Source organism: Channa argus, chromosome 13 (genome assembly GCF_033026475.1).
Source record: "Channa argus isolate prfri chromosome 13, Channa argus male v1.0, whole genome shotgun sequence".
Classification (NCBI taxonomy): Eukaryota; Metazoa; Chordata; class Actinopteri; order Anabantiformes; family Channidae; genus Channa; species Channa argus.
The window spans coordinates 23,603,188-23,616,918 of NC_090209.1; the positions used below are offsets into that span (position 1 = coordinate 23,603,188).

Consider the following 13,731-nt stretch of genomic DNA (forward strand, 5'->3'; position numbering starts at 1 on the left):
ATCAGTAAAGTCAATCTTTGTCTAACACAAGCTTCTAACTGGCTGCCTGTTAAATGTACATCACTAGGTTTTTCTCATAATAAGTCCGGTGCAGTTTATGTGCATGTGCTTCACATAAGACGACATGTATTGTATATAAATCCAGTGTTAAAACACACTATTTAAGCTCAGTTATCAATGCAAAAAAACTCCTAAGCACCAGCTCATTACCCAGAACAATCCACATAGGAAGAAAGAATCAAAGCCCAAATAATTAAAACAGTCTTTGGTTATAATCTTGATGGTGATGTTTTGTTTTTGTGTTTTTTTTTTCACAATAATTCACAATAAGGGTTTAATCCATATCTGCTGGCATTTTATAGACCAGGTCATTTTCCAGTTGTGTTGAAGAAGAGATTAAACCGTAATTAAATGTTAGCTGCAGCCTCAACACACCCTCAGAGCAACGAAGCTACAAAAGCATCAAAATAATACTTTTTACACAAATTAGCACCGAAATTGATGACATTTTAGTTGCTTCCTTAAATTCAATATTTTGATTCCACTTCCCTGCACAGGTCATCATTTAAACAACAGACGCAGCAGTAAGAAGACCCTTCCCACGCTGCATCTGTAATAACCATGAAGATGTTCTAAGTTATGTCCCGTACTTTTCCTGGGCATTCAATCCAGCGCGCTGACAGGCCAGCGGAGCAGTGTAGGTCATGTTTCATTCGGTGGCTCTGCAGATAACCAGCTTGCTGATCCAGTAACCTACTTCTTAAATAGTTCGACACGCAGCTCTGCCAGTCAATTCATGCTGACGTTTCATTTCCTATTTAGACCTGAATGATTATTCACGCAGAGCAAAACACGCACACAAACCACAATGTAGTAAAAGACACGGGGTTTAAAGCGCAAAAAAAAAAATCTGCTCATTGATTCCTTGTTCTTTAATGTATAACTAACATTGAGGAAGTGAATAAGCTTTTACTCTTGACCTTGGAAACAGTGACTGACCAACTAATCTTGCCGCGGTCTCATTATTCTTCCTGGAATAATTCAGTGGTTAAAGCTGTTGTAAGAGACACACATCTGGAAAAAAAATGTAAAGTGCATTAATCTGCTCTCGTTTTAGCATTTCCTGCAAACGGCTTTAATTTACGAGCTGGTCAGTCTTTAAACCATATTGTGGGCAACAGGTTGTGTTAATAAACCTGCAGGACTAACAAATCCAGGGTGCAACACCTGATATTTCCCTCCCCGTGTCAAAGCCTGAGCAGGATGCTGCTTTATCAGAGTTTAAGGTAAAGTTGCGGGTTCTTTTCTTCTATTTTTGGGGACGTCTGCTCGTTAGGCAGCACGCACATCAAACGCACGAGCCTTTTCCATTGCAACTTTAAAATTAGATGTGACTCCTGTTCGTTTATACGCACATCTCTCATCACATTTATAACAGCATGATACGTTTGCATTACTCTGCCACATGTTTATTGCCATGTCATTACATGAATCACATGTTAAGAATACTGAGTTTTCGGGTGAATCAATTTACTTTAGCTTAAGTGTTTTAGTACAGTGCAAATTGTTCATGCTTCTCATTTTTAAACTGGTTAAAGCCCATTAAATCAAATTAATGTAGCCAAATAACAAAACTGCATTATTGGGCTTTGCAATCTGTACAACCACAACAACTTCGTGAAATTTCCCAAAAGGGTCATTTAATGAGGGGGGCATCTCACAGAGGTTAGCAACTAACTGGATTTACATTTTGGACAACATGACAGCATTATAAACATCTGTATCGTTTTTCAACCTACAGCTGATGAAAACCTGTCACAGGCCTTGTCACTGCCACGGTCTAAAAATCTGACATTTAGAAAAGACCAAAAAAGAAAAAGAAAAGTAATTTAGGAGCATCAACTGCTTACGGCACAATTTCCAGGGTCGAGAAGGAATTTTCAATAATTACTATAAAACTTGCTCAGGAAAAACAAAACAAAATAACAATCTATCAACTATTGCAAACTAGGAAGCATCAAAGATTGAAAGAATCAAAAAGTTTCAGCTCCTAAAAGCACCTTGCACTGAGTCTGTTTCGCATCCACCAGGTCTTGACCTGACTATCACTACGTTTGCTCATCTGCTCCTGATTCCTACTTGTGTTTACTTCCAGCAGTGCACAAATGGCTTAATCAACAGCTTAATCAACGGCTTCATACTTGAAACCGACAGACTTTCTTCTGTTCCCAAGTCCCTCAGTGCTTCGGGTTAAGTACAAGTCGATCGGGGTCTGAGAGACGACCCCCTAAAACCAATGCTGTGTTTACTGCAGACAGAGAAAAGCCTATTAATAAATCTGTTGCAGACAGCCTGGCGGAAGTGGCCTGGGGGCTGTAAACTCAAGGCTGCAAGAGAAGGATGGATGAAGAGGAAAACAGAGAGCGATGGATGGACAGAGCACAAGACAGAAAGGAAGGGCAAAAAAGAGACAGGAAGAAATAAAGACACATGGAAATGGAGAAAAAGGAGGGACGAGGGTGGGGGGGGGGGGTGAAAGAGGGTGTGTGTGTGTTGTGTGGTATAAACCAAGGGTGCTGGTTGATGGATGGATGGAGGTTCTGAAAAGCCACAGCTGCCCCGCTCTTCCTAGAAAAAGATCCACAAGGAAAAGTGGCAGTATGTGGTTCAAGCATCTAGCATCCTCTTACTATTTCTGACCGGCATTCTGCACAACCCATCAGAATGCGTGCTGGTCCAAAAAAGCCTCTGCAAAAGTGTGAGTGAACGAGAGCATGTGTGCCTGGATTATTAACGTTCTGCCTATGCATAATAAAAATGATTTTTTTTTTTTTTTACTTTAATTAGCATTGTAAATGTGTGTGTGTTGCACATTTGAATGTCTGTTTTCAATCAATCAGTCTATTACACAGTAAGGCGCAGCATCACCCGTCTCTCTGTCACGGCCGCCAACTGAATGTAGTAAATCGGAATAGTGCTGCATTTACGGTAAAGAGAGTAGAGAGCAGGGCTGGGGAGTAACGGCAAACCTGGAGCGGTGTTTGTACTTAGGATAAATCATCAGATTGCCGTTACATTTAGTTCAAACGGGGGATTAGCAGGTCTGCAATGTCAACATTTCCCAATAGAGAACAACACGTGCGCACACACTGCAACACGCGTCTGACAACTAGGGATGAAACAGTTGCCGGTTTCACAGGAAGCTATGGTAACATTGTTGACAGTATGACAGTTCCTGCTGCGGTCGATTGCTGCGCTTTGAAAACGGCAGCCCGCTCTGAAGGTCGCAGGCTCGTACAAACTCGACTGAGATGCGGCCGGTATCAGTTTTCCTACGGACCCATACGCTCTAGCTGTATTTATCCCCACAGAAAAAAAGGCCTTAAAGTAGCCGGTTTAGCTTATTGGCCTTATTGGATATTAACGCCTTCATGATTGCTGAAACATAAAATTGCACAAATGAGACCTGGGATCCCTCGATTAAAAACAAAAGCAACAACGTGAAATCAGATCACATCAAAAGGCCCATCACTGGTTTGTGTGCGCAGCTCTGCCTCGATCATAGTCCTGCTGCCTGCTACACAGAAGAGAGAAAGTTTTGAGGATGTCGAAAGTAACGTTGAAATGTCAAGAATAATCTAAAAATAACATTTTGAGAATAAAGACAACACGTTGAGAAAAAGAACTTGACCTTTCAACAAGCTTTAGTACATTTATGCTTCTACAAAATGCCTTTTGATTACGATGAACTAGTAAAACTGTACTTCAGAATCAGTTTCAATGGCATGGAAATTATTTGACTTTCAGCACATGAACACAGCGTGCACAGGGGTGTAAGGACTGCACCTGAAGGCAGCACTGCAGGATGTAACATTAATGCACGTCAGACTGTTCGGTTCTCTCCCTCTTAGAGAGGACACAGGATTGACCGGGTTACCAGGGCACGTTCATTCTGGGCCCCGTTCTTTCCATCTTGTTTTGCTGTTGGTGTTGCCAGTGATATGATGTAAATTCTACTTGTGCCTGTGTTAAGGGTTGTTCTGCATTTGGACTTAAACGACGTTGCCGTTCTCTTCTCCCGGCGACTCCACGACCGCTACGGTTAGTACAACATAAGTTGCAAACAAGATATTTTTTAACACCTGCTACTCTCAGCGCAGCAAACATACAAGTGTATATATTTTTATTTGCTGTAAAAGTACAAATGAAGCATAAACACAGTTGTCACATAAGTTAGTAAGGCTTCACGCGTTATTTCAGTTTTTTTTTTTTTTTTTTGTTTTTTAAAGGAGGATAAAAACTTATCAGATGATATGATGCAGTCGTGACTTGCAAAGTTTGCAAAACTGTCCTAAAAAAGCTGAAAATACAATTTAATAATTAGAATAATAATATTTCACAGGTCCGGTATATATATATATATATATATATATATATATATATATATATATCTCTATATATATATATATATATCTATCTATATATATATCTATATCTATCTATCTATCTATCTATCTATCTATCTATCTATCTATCTATCTATCTATCTATCTATCTATCTATCTATCTATCTATCTCTGGTAGAACAAGGATTTGAACTTCCTGGCACTACCCCTCTGTCTTCACTGTGTTTCTACTGCTGGGCTCATTGCAGGTACCATCACTGTCGTCTGTCGTTTGTATTTACGTACGGAAACGTGAAACACAGAAGGTCGAGTCTGCGTCAGCTTGTGTATCAGCGCTTTCTAAACATTTTCTGCCCATTTTAACAATATCGTGATAACACTGATTTCTGAATACTGATTTCAACACCACTCTGGCCTCGAGTGAAACCATAGCTGATCTTGTGGTCCGTTGCCATGGCTACTAGTTCATGATATTTTGTTTTCATTTCAATCTGCCACCCACTGCTGCTACAACTGGACGAGCTTCTACCTGCTAGTTATAGGTTCAGCAGGCTCACACATCATGGTGCACATAAGCATAACGCTTTTCTCACACACTGGAAATTAGGCTACAATCCTCGCTTCAGGTTACTAAAACATCAAAAATAGGTTTGGGGGAAATAAAACAAAAAAACTGAAGTACAAACATCTACTCTCAGTTCTCAGAACTGGGAAGCGGACAAACATCCAGGCCACATCTTTAATTCACTCCTGCTTCTGTAATACTTACTACGGCTGCTTGCAAGACCACCTACTGAACCCCGATGGGCTGACGAGTACTTGATAACGTCCCATCGAATAGTGTGATAACAGCAAATGACCGTCCCAACGAGAAACTGCAAAGTACGTGCTTAGCTAGCTGTGAGTCCTCGCGTGTGTCTGAAGTCTTTTTACATAATCGTTCAATGTGTTCGCGCACTAGAACGGCAGTAATTCAACAACTACTTTCTAGTTTTCAACCACAACTAAAAAAGCAGAACAAATGCTGTCTATTGATAAAGATTATGACCAATGGCTCAAAAGGCTGTTTCTGTACATGGAACCTGGATGTAATATCCATATTCATGCTCATGAATGAACTTTGACACAAAGATTATTTATTATGTTAGTAACACCGGCCACTAGGAGCCACAGGTGCCGTCAGACTACGTGCACAACAGCAAGCCTGTTGGCAGTACTGGGATGATGGTAGGCGCTAAAATGCAAATGGTGTGAAACTAAAAGAGGAATCACGGTGTCAGCAAATCAGCGTTGTCGGTTACACAATAATATCCCTTTAAAAAGTTTGCCCGTGTTAGCTGATCCGGACTGCACAAGTTTTTGTAAGTCTAAAGGAGAATGTGTCCTAATAAAACATTTAGTTTGAGTTTCACTGTTTTGTCACAGTCTTATAAACTCAGGCGTGAGAGTGAGGATGCCCAACAGCTAATGCTAAAAACTGTCTCTCTTCTGATAAATATATTTCGACGAATCGTTTTCTTTTTAGATAATATATAATTTAAATAATTGAAATAACTAATTATTGCACTTTAGTAAAAAGCTGAAATAGAAACAAAACTTTTCCTCTTCAGCTCTTTACACAGTCCATCCAGCCTCCCTCCTCCTCTTCCTCTCTCACATTGACCCTCAGCTACCGTGTGTGACATCTGCTCGTCCCACAACACTGGACAGGCATGTACGTAAACCCTCCAGTACACACGTGACCAAAAAAAAAGTAATAATACACAAACTGTAACCCCTTGCGCACGCAAACACACATACACCACGATCCCCCATATTCTGTTTCAGTTCTCAGGCTCTCAGCTTGCTCGGTTTTTTCTCCCGCTGTCTTGGGAAAATAACAAATAGTACAATCTTCTTGCAGCCTTTCAGCGAACAACATCCATTCTAGCATGAACCCAGTGTCCCTGGCTCCCTCGCCCATCTCCTCTGCACCCCCACCCAGCCCATCCCATCCCTGCCTCTAGAAGGTGAAGGAGTACAAAGAAGGGGATCAGAGCTTTTCCGATTCTTCTCTGGTTATTAACTACCATTTGTCCCTTCAGAGGGGCTGTCCCTCCCATTAACCCAACTGATGCTCTTTTCTCATGGAAATCAGCCTGCTGTTGCTGCCGCCGCCGTCGTCAATGCTGCCGCTACCACCACTGCCGCTGCCCGGAGGAGTGCAAGGAATTGTGGGGGATTTTCAAAGGATAAGACCTCCCTCCAGCTCAAAACTCTCTCTCTCTCTCACTCTATCTGTGTGTGTCTCTTGCAAACGCACAAGCTTACATTTACACACACACACACACACCATCTCACAAACAGGCAAGTGTGCAAGCTCTCACGGGCAAACATATTCACTCAATCACAAACATGAAACACGCTGCCTCCAACCGCAGGGGTATGGAAGTAATGCAAGGCAATGCGTGGAAGTTAATGAGAAGAAGCTGGCTCAATGGAGCCCGGCACAAGATTATTTCAGAGAGCAGAGCAGCTACGAACACTTTGGCACCAGAATAACACAAATCATCAAGCCTACGATATATAGATTTTTTTTTTATTATTATTATATCTTATATGTTGTAAGTTTTAATACTCATTTTCAACCACACAAGCTGTCACTGCATCTATAAAACAAAAACAAGAAAACACAGGTGCACAGATTATTAACAAATTTAGCTTCTTGTTCTAAAGGGCTGAAAAAAAAAAAAGGTCTGACATTAAATCTTCCAAAGCCTGTGGAGCAGATCCACCGCTAACAGGCCAGAGAGAGCAGCAAACATCAACACATGGGTCTCGACTTGCACTGGGACTGGCAGCAACAAAGGCATTGTCTCGTGACGAACTCACTTCCATTTCCTTATTATGTAGCTGGAGGCCTTGATGGAACATGCTTGTGTCAGAAATGCTACAGCAGACAATGTGCGGCGTTTGCCTGCAGGGATGAAGCAGAGGGGGAAAACCCGCCTAAACACACTTGATCAGACTTTACTGATCTGCAACTGTGACAGGTAGTGAGGTTTTGAATATGGATACATTTCATAATATCACTGCCTTGAGGCCATCACTTGCTTCATTTTATAAGCCACTGAATGCCTCTTTTTCCATCTGTTCAATTACAGTAGATCATCTTTTTATATTGCGCGACAGTTGCTTGATTTTCTTCATACATCACACACACAGTTGTTTCATAATTGAAATAGGAATTAATTGCAATTTTGGACGCCCCCAGTTACAGAACCATGAGAAGTCTATGTGTACTGCACTCCAGCAGAAATCCGTCCAATCCCTAGTTCTCCACGTTACTCTTTCAGACGCTTAAACGAGCACGTCACTTTTTTGACATCTGAAATGCTAAACGCCAGTGTGATTGATAATGAAACCAATTATTATTTGTAGGTACAGCCACAGGATGTCCTCTTGTAGCTCATAGCTGATGTAAGAAAACATTTAGATTTCACAATGTGCAATGTGAGTGCACTTTCCATGTTCCACCAGTGCACAGTAACGACGGCATAATCATAAAAGCTCATATTTGAGGAGTATATTTAGCTTTGTGCTCTGCGTAGACTCTCGCACCATATTTGTGACCTCAGCAGTTGTTCTTGCTTATTGCCACCTCTCCTGATTGATAACAAATGTGTGAAGAGTAAGACGCCTACGGGCAAGTCGGCTATCAATAACAAGTGCATAAACTGAACCCCCACATTCTGACCTCAAACCCCCCAACCCCCCCTCCACCACCACCCCCACCCCCGCCCCTTTCGGTGGGTTGTCTTCGCTTGTTATTTATCCGCTTCCAAGGAAAAGCAAACACATTCTCTCACACATCCAGGCAAAGGGGACAGAAAAACATCAGACCAGCAACGAACCTGATATTAATCCGTGCAGATAACCCACGAAGAGGCCAAGTCCACATGCAGCCAGCAACAATGGCTTCAAGGTTTCCGAGGCCACCGGAGTTCCAGTCCCAGAACTCGCTTCAAATGCAACAAAATGCTGCAAAGCGCACACAACGGCGCTTTAACACTTGCAGCAACTTTTGCCCAAACTTCTCCCCTCTCGCCAACCAACACACCCCGGGACCTTCCCCTCTGTGTCTCCCCTCTCCTCCGCAGCGGCATGCCACACTTGATAAATATTCGGAAATTGCTTAAAACTCACCAGCTCGCCGAAAACTTGCAAAGCACGTCAAACGTCAACAGCCAGGGCCAGCTGGACAAAGTGCACCGTGTTTAACGGCCTCGCCGACTCGCGTTTGCAACATATTTATCGAGAAAAAAAAAAGCCTCGAGAGGCAGTGCAGGCGATCGCGTAATTAAAGATTAAATCGCCTCTACCCGGATCCCTCCACGCTGCCACACGAAAATAAGCAAAATTACGCAAAGTCCGATTGCGCGACATATTTGCAGCAATTCAAGTGTCGCGCACAATCGATGTCCGTCAGCATGAGGTGGGAGCTGATAGAAAAGCTCGTAAAGTTGTTCAAAAGGCACAACATGCACGCGCCACGACGTGCAGCCACAATATGAAGTCTTACAGGGGGAGAAAAAAAAAAAAAAAAAAAAAAAGCGAGCAGTTTACCCACCAAAAAGTTTCCAGCACCGCATTAGTCAATTTCACATGGATCCCCGGGAACCTTCCATCCCGGAGCAGAAACCCACCGTGGGAGAGCCCACGCCACCGCTCCCAGCTCTCGACTCCCCTCGATCTGTTGTTTGATTATTTTTTCCGATTTTTTTTCCCAATAATTTTTCTATATTCGGGGCCTGAGAGTGTGTCTGGCTCTCCTCAGGCTGCAGCCGAGTTATGGGGCGGTAAGCATTGTGGGAGTGTGACGTCAGGCCACTTTCGCAAACTTTTTTTTTTTTTTTAAACAACTAGGGACAGAAGCCTGCAACCAGTCCTCCCAGTAACAAGCGACACATTTAGTTAGAACACCTGCAGTTTGTGAAAAATATTTAGAATTATGAAATAAAAACGTTTAGACTAAGGCGGAACGGGAGCCAAAGGTGGACATGGGAACCAGATTTTATCAAGTCAAGCCGACATGATTTTCATGTTGTTGCTTTTAGTGAAAATATTATTTAACTTTTATTATTATTATTATTATTATTATTATTATTGCAGTTTTGAAATAAAACACTAACTATGTCCATAGCTCGAGGTTTCCTGATGTTTTTCCTGATTTTTGTTTTTGTTTTGTTTGTTATTGCGACCGAAAGTGAAAAGGGATGTGAGAGGATGGTAATTGTTCAATATAAACTCACATTTTCTGGGTATTAAAATGTCGCACTTGTTTGAAACTGCCAGCAGCCGAGTTTGAATGAAACTTCGTAAAAGATTGAAACTTCGCATTGTGATGAAAAACTGCTCACACCTCACTGCAACATTTACAAACGGACTCAAAAATTCAGATTTAAAAAATATTTATAGGCTATATAATACATTATAATAGTATGATTTTCTCACATTTACTCGAATTGCATTTTTTTTCTTGTGCACATTTCTTCTAATCTATTACTAAAACAAGACTGACAACACATCAACAAGGTGCTTCTAAATCAAACATTTTGTGACCTTTATATCATTGATTTATTGGTATTATTATTTTTATTAATGTTTTTTTTTCTGTCAACAAGTGACGACACAGGAACGAGCAGGATTTTCAGCCCGTCAGCAGAAATGTGTTTGCACCGGGTCCCCACGTGTTCAAGGCCAGTACTGGTGGTGCTGGTGGTCCTGCTTCTCCCACATTGTGGGGGGGTTTTTTGGGGGGGGAAGAAATACTTCCAGGGCACATCAACTCGTTTCCTCATCACCCTAAACCCCCAGCACAGGCTTCCAACAGCCCCAACGAGCCCGCAGGGTGAATGTGTTTGTGAGGAGGGGGGTGGGGGGGACAAGAGTCTTCAATAATGCTGCTTTCAAGGTCTGTACGTTTGCACCCCGGCTACTTCATGTATACAAAATGGGAAACAGGCTAATACTTTAATGAACACGAAAAAACATACACATTTTTATTCCTGCTGGTTGTGTGTGTTTGTGTTTATTTTGCCAATTACTTATGCAGTCGACTTCATATTGGAGAGTCAGCTTTAGATGGGATTTTTTTCACATTTTAAAATTATTGAATAAAAATGTAAGAGTACTAGTCGCTTACTAACCGTTTTAACACACAAAAGAAACTACAGCGTCACAGAGAACTACATATTATTGTGCTGTTAATCAATAGCTGTCTCCACAAACGCGACATTTCCCATCGAACCTGAACGCATCAAAAGCCACTCGGCGTGTTCAATACATAGAAGAGGAGCAGAAAAGCCTGTTGTTCAGCGGGGGAAATGCCTTCAAAACCACAATAGGTTTACCTGTTGCTGCAATGTGGTGAAAATAGTTTCTGAGTGAGTCCCCCCCCCCCCCCCCAAACTTTCTCAGAACTGGATGCGAAAACATAAAGGAGAGAGTGAGGAGAGACATAATTATGGTCCTAAAATTAACAGGTATTGTTTTGATCCGGCAGTGGTCGGACTTTGGTTTTTGTGCGTCGGGATGTTGTGCATATAGAAGAAAAACCTCATCCATAATTAATTCGATGTTTTGTCTTTAAGTCGAGTGCTGGAGATGTTTGAATAGGGATTGAAGCTAAAAACTAAGTTAAGGGTGTCATTTACTTTTTCTTTACCTCTTAAAAAAATCAACTTTTAGCCTTCAAGAAGACAATTATTTTTGAAAGCAACTCGAATAAAATTAAAGTAAATTTAAAAAGTACACAGATCTTTTGCTCCTTTTTTTTGCTAAAGTTTAATTATGATGTGTTTTTAACAACAAAACCAATGTAGGAGATCAGTAATTTAACCTTAAGATTTTGTGTAGTTTATTATTTATTCGTTTAAAAAACAAATTTTCACATTTTTAAAACCAAAAATGAAACATTTAACCTGAAGAAGTCCAAATGTAATTGTAGGCATAGGTTACATTTTAAAAAAAAGTATTTCAGTCATATTCTCAGATGCAAATATTTGATGAAATTGATTCATATTTTTATTACATTTTGTGACGGAATTAGGGCTAGTGTTACATATATATTCCAAGTTATTAGTGGATCCTCTTTTTCTTTCACTTTTATCCAAGGATCTCTGAAAACTAAACATATTTAAAGGTGTACAGCCCTGACGTTCTGAGCTATATATCTGTATCTGCGAGAAAAAAACAATTTCAAATACATTTTAAATGAAATAAATTTTCCAAAATGTACATATTGTCAAACAAGAGAGAGATAATGTATCTTGGCAAAGTCAGATTTTATCTAGGTAAAGCGCCCATGTGGCAGACGAGGTAACATTACATAGAAGCTGCACGTGAAATTGGATATCGGCAATAATTCAATTACTGTGACTTTAAAACGGCATCTACTCTGTGCAAAGGCTTTGTTTGTGTAGCCCAGTGTAGCAGTATTACAGTGTCACTGACATGATTCCTAACTAACGGGGTGGTTTTAGGGCTTTGTTAAGAATGGAAAAATTAAGTCTCGCAGGGAAATCCTCGCTCTTTCGACTGATTGTTGTGTAGCTCCTCACGTGAGGATGCTGTGGAACAAACAGGAGTGGATGGCAGAAGAACAGAGGGGTTGAAGATAGATGAAGTGAAGTGATTTCCCAGCATAACGAGGGGCTCTTCTCTCATTGTGCCGTTGTTTGTTTATTTGCATCACAGTGTGGTTGGTGCGACCACAGTCAGGTTGATTGCAGTAGCATGGTGGTCTGTTACTCCGAGCCGTGGAGTGATTTTTAACTATCGTATGCAACGCCACATCGCGCTGCGGCACCGACTTCAACTGATTCCTCTCTCTCTCTTTCTCTCTCATCTCTCCAGATCATACAGAAACCGCCTTGCAAGTCCAGAGCAGCCACTCCCCTGCATGTTTCTGGCTACCACACACCTAATCAGTCCTGATTAGATGCACTGCAAGGGATGAGAAAGATGGGCTTTTTTTTTTTTTTTTTTTTAGAAGTTATGATGACAGAAGAAAGCGATAGGCTCCCTTAAATAAAGCCTTCATCAGACATTGAGCAGAAACATCTGTGTCTGTTTATCTTGGCTGGTTGTAACAGTAGTCAGATCTCCGATGGTTCCTCTGGTGTCATCACAATTTACCTCTCTGTCCAGTGATGCCCGTTACTTCGCAGCTCCTTTTCTAACACCACAAGCTTTACAATCCCACAACAAACCAGTACACACACGTGCACGCATCAAATGCTGCTCTGGCACAATCGGCACGATCCGCACAGTGTAAAGAAATCCATCAGGCAACACAATAGCAATTAGTAAGTAGGATAATCTGCTCACATCTGGAGTGTATTTTCCTGCCACCAGAATACCCAGCAGTCCCTTCTTTCAAGATTCTGGCGTGGTGGGAAATTACTATGTTTTTATGTGTTTTGTTTAAAACAGATGGGCGGTTTACATTAGCGGAGATGGGCGATAAACAGCCTAGAAAGGTTGGAGGGGGAAACGGCGGGACACAAAGAGACAAGCAAGAGACACCAGCGTCTATTCCTGTTGTACAGATGTAAATAGATGTAAATAGTCGCTTATATAGCGACAAGCAAGAGACACCAGCGTCTATTCCTGTTGTACAGATGTGACACTGACGCCTGGTGAAACATTAGTTTCTTGCTTGATTCCTTTGCGCCATAATTGTCTTCATTATACTGTTGTGAACGTTGTAAACGTTGTGCTTTGGGAATGAGCACCGGCGACAGTTTAGTCCGTGCACTGAAACGTCTTAGGTTAAGATTTTTATTGAGTTTAAATGAGCCATAAACACTGAGTTTCACAGTACAGCAAATGCCCAAGTAGATGAAGTTTGATTAAAACGTGATTATTAATCAAACACACGCACATGTTGCACAAAATGCTAATACCTGTCAAGAGGATGTCAAACACGGTGGTGTTGCACTGACAGATAGCCACCGATCACATCCTCTGCCTATCACGTAACCTCGTAACAGCTGGTGTGTGATAATTTTGGGTTAGCAGGGTACGAGGTGGGGAAGTGTGTCTCGGCTGGGACTTACTTTTCTGCACTGAGGTGGGGTATCAGGTTTCAGGCGGCCCACACCAGCGGCCTGCAGCAGGTTGATAAGGTGACTGGGTGGAACACGGAGCGTCCTGTTCAGCTACTGCACACGTCCACGACGCAGCGGCGTGCTGCAGCCGACGGGAGGCCTTACAGTGGCAGAGAGGACAGCATCAAGTTATAACAGTTTCTTATTAACGGCACATTTTTAATACACGAACT

At 41.7% G+C, this 13,731-nt stretch overlaps 1 protein-coding gene across 2 annotated transcripts in view; it reads right to left on the reverse strand.

The window, feature by feature from the left end:
* Positions 1-9,149, reverse strand: part of plagl2 (pleiomorphic adenoma gene-like 2) — a 37,232-nt gene extending 28,083 nt beyond the window's left edge. The window contains exon 1 of one of the 2 annotated variants that reach the window (XM_067527666.1): positions 9,016-9,149. Coding sequence is in view for 1 of the 2 variants with exons in the window: in XM_067527665.1 (XP_067383766.1) it covers positions 8,300-8,346 (47 nt within the window). In the remaining variant the exon portion in view is untranslated. Of the gene's footprint in view, positions 1-8,299; positions 8,543-9,015 lie in introns of those variants that run through there. The other variant, XM_067527665.1, reaches the window with a different exon arrangement.
* Positions 9,150-13,731: the final 4,582 nt, after the last annotated feature.